The sequence below is a fragment of the Ischnura elegans genome, chromosome 5, assembly GCF_921293095.1.
Source record: "Ischnura elegans chromosome 5, ioIscEleg1.1, whole genome shotgun sequence".
In the NCBI taxonomy this organism is placed as follows: domain Eukaryota; kingdom Metazoa; phylum Arthropoda; class Insecta; order Odonata; family Coenagrionidae; genus Ischnura; species Ischnura elegans.
The window spans coordinates 75954930-75965370 of NC_060250.1; the positions used below are offsets into that span (position 1 = coordinate 75954930).

Below are 10441 nucleotides of genomic sequence, written 5' to 3' on the forward strand. Positions count from 1 at the left end.
CAACAACTACCCTAAACTATTGTCAAGATTAAAGCTGATAGATACAGTTTTAAAACAAAAAAAGTAAAAATGAACATCGTAATAATTACGTAATAATAAATTCGAGGCGTATATGATCATGCAATTTAAAGTAGGTAGACATACATTCAAACAGTTTAATTTTTTTAGGTTTTTCCTTTACCTTTAATCTCCTCTTAACAAATGCGTACGGGTTACATGAAATGTAAACAGTCAATGCCGATTAAAGCATAATAATGCATTCTGAAAAGACTATAACGTGCAAATAACAATGATAGTAGATATTGTTTTGTTTTTCTAGATCCATGCTAGATTGAAAAGGCAAAAAGTTAAATAAATGTACTACATCTAGTTCCAAACGTGCATAAGTAAAATTTCACACAGCATATAGGCATGCAAAATTTAAAGAACACGTTAGTAACTTAATATTTTTGGCATAATATTTTATTTTGTATATTTTTCCCAGCTATAATAATGAAACCAATGCAACATTTATTGAACAAAAGCATGCAGATTTAAAAATAAGGGGGAACAATATGAAAAAGAAGCAAGAAATGCAATATACATGCTAACGTGCATTTATGATACAGATTTGACTAAATACTTATTTTGGTCTTTTTCATTTTTTCATTTTTTGTTTTGTTTTTAAAATTTTATGTAATAAACTTAAGTTAATTCTACAGGTAAAAGGCCTTAAATTAGCATGCATTTAAAGCTGACTATTATATAATTATTTATTTATTTTTCAATTTTTTATTTTTTTTTGGTTTTATCATTTTTTGGTACCCTATTTCCTATCTGTGTACCTACAACGGGGTCTGTATAACGCATTCTATACGTGTGGGGTAATTTCGCTAAATAATTATATTTTTGCCAATTTTTTCATCGGTCATCGACGACGGAATGCACGCAAGAGTCATCACACACCCTACTCAACTGTAAATTCACGGGTTCACGGGCGGTGGAGATGCTTGATTGCAGCCTTCTTCATGAGGAGATTCCAGCGACGGTCTTGGTTGTGGTGGCTTCACTTCTTGCTTCGGTCTTCGTCTCACCGATTCTCTCTCTCTCTGTGGTGGAAATACCCGTGGTGCCTTCTCCCCCCTACTCTACCCACCCCAGTGACCAGCCGTTTACCGGCGCCTATTGGGTCTCCCTATGATTTTTAACGATGACGATGAAAGGCACGCAAGGGTCATCACACACCCTACTCAACTGTAAGTTCACGGTTTCGCGGACTGTGGAGATCCTTGTTTGCAGCGTTCTTCATGAGGAGATTCCAGCGACGGTCTTGGTTGTGGTGGCGTCACTTCTTGCTTGGGTATTCGTCTCACCGATTCTCTCTCTCTCTCTCTCTGTGGTGGAAATACCCGTGGTGCCTTCTCCCCCCTACTCTACCCACCCCAGTGACCAGCCGTTTACCGGCGCCTATTGGATCTCCCTATGATATCTACCGATGACGATGGAAGGCACGCGAGGGTCATCACTCAGCCTACTCCACTGAATTCCTACGAAGTCACGGACGATAAAGATGATTGAGCAGATTATTCTTCAAATTTTACACCAAGGTTATCACAACGCAATTCTTGAATTTATCTTCAGAGTAGGAGATCTTCGAAAACTATATTCTTCACGTAAGCTACTCCATCAATTACTCTATTACATGGAACATGGACGACGATATCTTCGGGGCTTCGTACTCGACTCAATAAAACATAGAGCTGACCGTGAGTAAAACAGTCAGTTCTTAAATCAACTCCAACGTAGTCAATTGTTTGACCCTGACTCTTGTGACTGGTCATGCAATAGGCCAACGTCAAAGGAAATTGGCGGCGTCGCACACGAAGTGGTGACCCTTCCATAAATGGAAAGCTAAACGTTATCCGAGGAATTGCAATAGGTTGGTTGTTGCCGGGCTTCCTGACAGTTATGAGGCGGTTGCTGATCGCAGTCACGATCACTTTTGTACCGTTCACAAGTCCATCGCCGATATTTAAATTCCTCATTACAAGGCACACAGAGCCCACCTTAAGATGTAGTATGTGATCTGGTACACCACTTCCAGAAGCTTGATTTAATAGATGGACATCGATATCTAGCCCGTCGTTGTCTTCTTTGTCAACAGTGTCCGCACTCCTCAGTTCATGGATACGACCTGGAGATGAATGGAGAACTAGACGATTTATTTCATTGACATTGACGTTCAGAGTAGATAGAATAGCTCTTCTTGCACACAGCTCTGGATCTTTTACGACAGTCTCGGGAAAGACGAAAGACAGCAGTTCCTTTAGTGAAGCAACGGATCTAATTCCGCGCAGCGGAATCAAAGATAATTCTTTCCCAAACGAAAATGGGGGTATAGTTCCGTTGCCGACTCCAAGAAGGAAGTTGGAATAATACATGGAGGCACTCGTTCGTTGAGGTGTGGTGAGCGAGAATACCCGGAAAAATGACCACAGTGGTGATGAACGGAGGGAAACGCAGGTGACATCTCCTGGTGTGCGTGCATTCCGGACGACGGGAGCAATCTGCCTGAAATCTCCGGAGCTTATGAATATTTTTCCTCCAAATGGCTTGTTGGAATTCATTAGATCTCTCAGAGACCTATCAAGAATACCGAAAATGAATTTGTGTGCCATTGGTGCTTCGTCAAAAACGATGACTCGGGCTTTTCGGATGAGATCAGCGCGTTGCGAGCCGTTCGTTATGTTCCAAACGCCAGTGCCCTCTCTTAAATCCAATGGAAGTCCGAACATGCTGTGTGCGGTGGTTCCTCCAGGCATGTTTGCTGCTGCTATTCCAGAGCTTGCTACAGCGAGAGCCACCTGTCGATGGCTGCGTACGTATGCGAGGATCACGCGGATTAGAGCCGTTTTGCCATAACCTCCAGGCCCGTCGATGAAAATTACTTGATCCCTTCTTTCTTCTTTTTCGTACAGAATCTTGAAATATTCATAAATTCGTCGTTGATCTTCGGAGAGCTTCGGTTCCCATTCTTTGACGATGGCGGTCTGTTGGTCCATTCCGTAATTGTCAAGTTCTCTGTCCAGCTCGGTCGTGTTATCCTTCACGTATGGAAGACCGTGATCGGTCAAACATGATCCCTGCCGACGGAGACTTCGATCAATATCGATCAGGGCAAGTTTGTAGGCCCGTTCTGGGTTTTCACGGTGACGTTCCAATAAATCCTCGCAAATAGAGTCCTTAAAAGTCTCCCACAGAAGAGCAGCCGGAGCTCCCATGTTGCAAAGCAGCACGAACAAAGAGCGTAGTCTGTAGCCAACCATGAACGTTGATGCCTCCCGTATCACGTGGTTGTACTCTTCCTCGTCTTCTATTAGGCCCATTGTTCTCGCCAAATCCTGGAATGTGCGGCAATCGTTGCCACCACGCGATAAAAGATCTTCGTATCCTCGGCAATTGATAGACATGAGTAGTATCCTAAGATAGTATAGTTCGCCGCGATTAGGAGAAACCCAATGTATCCTACACACCTTATGACCACGCTGGCGAGACGTGATGAAATGCTGTCCGTCGGGGTGTTCGTATGCATTTTCGTTAGGACGTTTTGTGTGTACCACATAATTTTCATAAAAACTCTGGTACGTTAAATATTCAAATTCATGGTGATAAGGACGATCAAAATAGATGATGAGCTTCGAAGTTGCTCTTGATATCACTTCTGACTGGTCTGATGGGTGAGGTCTAAATACGATCGATTGTTTTCCTTGCAGATGAACAGGGAGACACTCGACTGTGGGCTCCGATTTAGATATCGGGAAGTCTAAGAGACGCCAGCATGCGTCGCTAGCACCCACCATCCTCTTTGTCACGTAATGTTCAACCTCATCCTCCTGTCTTCCCAGTGGAGTAACGGTGACGTTTTGTAACGATCCTCCTTTCATTAGGTACTTGAATAAGTATTTTATGACGCGACGGGTTGAGGAAATCTCCAGGTTGATGTGGGCTTCGTACTTCAAAAGCAAAGCCGGATTATACGGAACCACCCATCCGTCGTGCACGGCCAAATCTCCTTGTCTTGTCTTAATAACGCCTTCGTTCCGATAGTCACGCCTGTACTGCACGAAACCCCTATCATCGACGTGGGTGGTCTGACATGCAGGCTTGGGGTAAAATTTAGTGCAGTACCCCTTATCCGCGTCCCAGCAGGGGAATTCGGTGCGATAATCGCTGCCACATGGGCCGTGAACCATGTTCTTAAGGACTAAGTCTCTAAGTCTTCCTCCGGCCTCTAGTTCGGAGGGAATAGTAGCCCGAATGACGGAGTCAATTTCGTGGGCCTGGACTGGATCATCGCCGTCTATTTTGAATACGATATGTGCATGAGGTAGGCCCCGCATCTGCATTTCAATGACGTAAACGATGTACAGTGGTTTACCGAAAAATGCTCCACTACGAATATCCCTCATTAATTCTCCAAGCTTAATTTGGAAAATTCTGCAGGCAGTAGCCGGGTCACTGAGCCCGGTGCCATGAGGGCAAGCCTTTTTATTTTCAACCCAATTCGCGCTGTACGTGAATGTGAGGAAGAATGTCGGCGAACCCAAACGAGAGACGAGACCCATGGCGTTTTCGTAGTGAACTTTCATGTATCGCGGGCCTCCAGTGAAAGAACTAGGGAGGTACACTTTCCCTGGCTGGACTCCACCTTCTCCTTGGACGGTTTCATCACGATGTAAATCCTGCATGACTTGTCCAATTCTTTGCCTATTCCTCTCTGCTTCGACCAGCTCGTCCAGCGGCACTACCCGCAAGGCTGTTTCCGTATTTGACCTATGTTGAGAGAATCTTATAAATCGAAGACGTTCCTCTTCATATCTTGCAAACATTTCGACCTGCCAAGCCTGCGAAAGTCGTCCAGTGTGCGAAAATCGTGGGTCTGACAATAAAAGGCACCGTGAATAGGTAAACTGCGTTAGCTTTCTCCCGTGGTTGTCAATACGGCCAATATACCATCCAATTTCACCTTCAGGGTAAAGAAGGGGGTACTGAAATGGCTCCATTAGGGGGCTAAGCAAATCTATCGAAGACGGACGTTGTTCACTTCTCTTCCAGATGGTGAGCTGCCGAGGATGCGTTAGGGAATCATCATTGCTCAATACGGCGTGAACTTCTATTCCGGTATGTCTGTCACCAAGAGTTGGCCCATGCGTAGATCTACTGGTAACCTGAAAAGTTAAGTGAGCTTCAATGGATGGCTCATCACTCAGTTTTTTAAAGTCCTTTATGAATGGATTGCATCCTCTGAGAAATTCTTCGATCTCATTTATTATCCTTGGACTGAGAGATCTTCCCATGGCAATATTTATCCGTTCTTCTCCGTCGTCTATGTATAACCGGCAGCGGTTGACAAACTGGACGTTTCCATTTTTTGTCCTGAACTTCTGACCTGGTGCTTCCAGACTATGAACCTGGTGGTACATCTTCCCCTCGATCTTAAAGAAAGCTATTCCTGAAGGATGTCGGTATCCACCTGAAACTTCTAGGGCACAGAATGCGAAGAGATCGTTGTAAGCACGGGCACGTTTTAGGAAATCTTTATTCAAATAAAATGGTGCGGTAAGAGGAGGTAGTCGGAGCACGTTGTACGATCCCTGGCCGCAACACCATTTCTTCCTGTCCTTTTCTTCATCAAATAGCCGTGCTTGGCAATGAGGACATCTATATATTCCATCATCCCACAGACTAGATTTCTTCAAATTATAGGGATGGATGTCATGGAGAGCGTCTGCCTGCCAGTAAGCCATAGGCCCCATGCATACAATCTTTCTCGCAGTAGCAGAAGAAACGTGTCGCAAGTCTTTTCTTTCTGGATTTCTCTGTCTGAATTGTCTTGTTTTTTCCCGTGGCGCCAAAGGATTTCGTTCATTGTAGCGTCGCACTGATCCCCGATTAATCTCTGGTCGATCCTGGGTGTACCTCCTCACAGCTTCCTGATTCACTTCAGGATGAGCTGCAGTGTACCGCCTAACTGCTTCCCTGTTCACGTTCCTATGTTCTTGGCTGTATCGACGAACCGATTTTTTAATTATATCTGGGTTCTTGGCGGCATATTTTTTCTTCGATTCCCTTACCTGTTCTTCACGACTTGATAAAAGTGTTTTAGGACGACCTCGTTTCCTTTTCTTAGGTCTTCCTGCGCGATTTGTTTTCTCCGATGTTAATGATTCCAATCGAGAAAGGAGAACAACTGGCTTCATGAAGAGCAGCTTGGGGTCTACAGATATGCTGTTACGCGAGGTAGAGGTAGTTTGGCCGTATATAGTACTCTGAGAAGCGTGAAGAAGTAATTGATCCTCAAATTGCGAGACAGTGAGCCGAGTAACTGTGAATTGGCTAATCCTGCCATCCAACAACAGCAACCTGGCCAGTGACAAACAGCTGTCACATTGGAAGAGACGTGCTAAATTGTTATTTTTGTTTTCCAAGTCATGCCTACGCTCACAGTCTACGGCGTGCGAGTCAAAGAGAAATAGTTCATTATTTAGATTCCAGAACGAAATAGTCTTATGCTGTCCTGTGAACAAATATCCAACGTTCCTATTGAAAGTTGATAGCAACTCCTGTAAAACTTCTGAAAGTGATTTCACACAGTCATCAACATTAGCATCGTTCTGAGGGTACAATCCATAGTGTACTTCTGATACATCAATGTGCACGCGTCGTCCGAAAATGTCGAAATCCCTCGGTAGCTCTTCCGGGTATAGTAAACGTTCTTCACCGGATACTCTTGGATTTCTCACACTCTTATACAACCTATCTCCACTCAGTAAAATAGAATCAATGGAATGTGAGGTGAATATTCCATCAACAAACTTCCATGCTAGAGCGCAAGCCGAGTTCGCAACACATTGAACATTATTACTCCACCCAAACAACTGCTCGTTATCCTGGCTGAAAGACCCCGACGCTATGCAAACAAAGCCCTTGTCACCGGAATGCATTGCTAAAGATATTTATTCAAAAAATGAAAAATGAAAATAAAATACAAATAACAGTTTTACTATATTAAATAAAATGGAAGTAAAATATCAATAATGATATTGTTAAATACTTAAAAGTACTTAATAACTAAATATCAATTTGACAAATGTACCCTGTCAATTTTTATGAGGCAACCAAAAATATTGACAGGGTATAGTTTCAACGGCCGGAAACTATGTCCTGCCGAGTAGGATTAGCGTAAGAACGCCGGGTATAACTTACGGAATGCCCACTCAAAATCTTCTAAAGGTACGCTGAAATATAAGATAAGATGTGACAGTAGCACAATCAATAACTATAGAGGAATAAATGTCAAGTTTTTTTACAAAATAAAAGGTAATCGTGTTGCCGTTAGGAACCTTTCATTTCAAGAATAATGTACGTAAATTATTAGGCAGCATTATTCCAAAGAAATTTTAATATAGGTTATCCAAAGAACATCGTGCACGGGTAAAATTACTGTATTAAGACCAGTATATAAATGAGAGACACTTTTACAACGCCAATATTATCAGTTCATTTATTTTAAGCAATTTTGTTTTTCAATAGGACAACAATGTTTTGCATCGTATTCGATGTGAAACTGGTTTTAGTGATTGGTGAAGTTACAATTAATTTTCTTTTTTAATCCTCAATTAATTTATATTTTGAGAAGGTGCAGGGGCTATTAAAATGTTTGCAAGCCCTAAGTATAGTCACAGAGGCTGAGTTTACATAAATGAATGCGATAATATTAACTGAAGGAGTGGGAAAAAAAGGAGTCATGAAAATTTTACGAAGACGGAACAACCTGACCGACCAGACAATGAAAAAAAAGCTGATGTTGTAGGTCATTGTCTAAGGATGGCAAAGCGGATAGGAAGCCATAATCACAATTACAATACATTCTTAATAAATTAAGTTATCGTAAGAAATCACCCTGTGCATAGAGGAAACTGCACAATTATTCGCTCAATTTTTTTTATAGTAGCAAGTTTTAAAAATAATTTTATTATTGTTGAAAGTACCTTTTAGTACTTTAATATGACATTTAAAGTACTTCCATGTCCGATGAGACTGAAATAAGAAAAATATTTTACACTCGACTAAGAAACGGTAATTAAGTACTTCCATGCCCGATCAGGCTGAAATAGGAAAAATATTTTTCCATTCGACTAAGAAATGGTAATTAAAATGAACAGCCTGATTAATTTTTTGGCGCAATAAATTTTGGAACCCGTTGTATGTAGAAATTATCATTAAATTTTTGGGAAAATTAGCACTATGAAATGCGGAAATGGAAGAGCTAACACAAGGAAATGGAAGACAATCTTCGATCACCTTATGATGCCAAGAGGTCACGTACGAATGGATTAGCGACGACCATGTGAAGGTCTGCTACAGAGCTGTAAACGAAATAAGAGTAATGTGTAAAATTCAGATGGTGGTGTAAATATAAAATGCCCCTAAATGTGAAAACAACGCGATGGCACATGATAAAATTCATGCTAAAGAAAGTAAACAAGGGTTACCAAGATGGATCTGATCTCCCACGGCTTCAGTGCAATGATACTTCCTATGATCCATGCTGAAACCAGTACTGAGTCACATGAAAATGATGCACATAGAACAAAAATTCGACGTGACAAAAAAAACTAACTACATTTTTAAAACCAGCATGCCTACTAGACTCTGAAATAGATATTAATTCAACAGAAATAGCGTTGAAAATAGTTCCCTGGTGTAATAGTGGGTATAAGCTGATTATCCACAGGGTTAACATGGTTGCGTAGGTCGTGAGGAAAGTTGTACTACCGTAGAAAATAAATTATATGTGTTGGGGAACAACGTTAAGGCATACGGAACGTGTTAGCTATCAGAAGTAAACAAAGGATTAGAAGATGTAAGCAGGCAATGATGGAGAAATGGATTGGCAATGACTATTAGATGCGAAGTGGGAAAAGTAGTCTCAGTTATGAATGCTCTCCGCTGCGCCCTAATCAGCAAGTTATAAAGAATGTTGCGAAATAACTGTCTGAAATAAGAAGCTTTCAAATAATGTCAGATTTATTCAAGGCAAACATATTTATTTGTTAGCCTTACACGACCTTGTAAAAGCATAACGAAACGTTCTTTCTATGATAAAGAACGAACAAGTACTGAAGACTTCACCTGCGAAAGGTTAGCTGAACCGCGTGAAGGACGGCTGCGAACTTCGGCAGTTAATAACTTGTTTTAACACTCCATTCAATAAACAAATGTGCCCGTTTGTAATATTTTTGACGAAGTATTTATTTATGCTAAAAAATGTAATCAGTATCCTATGAAGAACACATTGAAATTTAAAAGGACACACTGAACATAGCATAACATGAGTCAATTTCGAGAGCTGCGTATTTTAATCGGGTAAATGGGGTGTGAACAATAACTGCAAGGCATATTTGCAGATATTCTGTCAAATGTGGCATATTATGTCAGTTATTATGTCGAGAGCGGCATGAAATGTGAAAGTGCAGTTTGGAACGGTAAGATGAATCGCGTAATGAACGATTGCAAACATTCAATGATAAAACATTCTTCAGCTTACTCTCCCCTTTCCATACATTATTGCGTCTATTATTTATCCACGATAAATATTTGATTAAGGTACGGTGAATTGGAAAATGCGATGCGATTTTCTATGAGTTTTCATTAATTTTTAAATGTTGAATATGGCATAAAATATCGCAGTCATAGTGTTTACGTCACAGATAAGGAAAAGGGGTTATTTACTATATAAAATTATTTAAAATATATTTCCCGCGTTATCGGACCATTTTGGAACGACAATGTCATCTTCAAAATATTAATTGACGCTACTGATAAGTAGGTCGAAGTTTCCCCCGGGAGCATGTGCAACTAACAAGAAGTAAAAAAAAGTGAAGATAATATTCTATGCCTTTATGGAAAGACGGAACAGATTTGAAAGGAATTAGCGCAGGTGGACTTTAACTGTTGTAGTTGTCGAAAGACTACGAGAAAGCAAGCAGGTGCATGATTGATACGCGTACGAAAGCTACCGAGAGCGAGAGAGTGATACATTGTAACGACCGCGGCCTGGTGTCGCGACGTACCTAATGTAAATTTTTAATCCCGCGAAGAGTCTGGTTTGAGAGGCGGAATCAATTACAGTCTATCAATATGGGATCCTTTGTGTTAAGTAAACATAAGTCAGAGGAATTGAGCAATAGAAAATAAACGAACACATATTCATTGTTATGGAATGACTTATAATGAGAAGATGTGTTTTGTAATAAAATTGAGACGTTATTTTAAGACACGGTTTGAATTATCTAGGTACCTAAAAAATCAAGCATGAACAGAATAAGTAAATGCAGTCGCGAGCGGTAAGACGAGTGACGTGATGGACGATTGCAAACAACCGATGACAAATAGTTTT

The 10441-nt window shown here is 41.1% G+C and overlaps 1 protein-coding gene across 1 annotated transcript; it reads right to left on the reverse strand.

Moving 5' to 3' along the window:
* Positions 1–1616: 1616 nt before the first annotated feature.
* Positions 1617–6983, reverse strand: LOC124159722. The gene has a single exon (XM_046535633.1). The coding sequence runs from the start codon at positions 6981–6983 to the stop codon at positions 1617–1619; it is 5367 nt and encodes a 1788-aa protein (XP_046391589.1).
* Positions 6984–10441: the final 3458 nt, after the last annotated feature.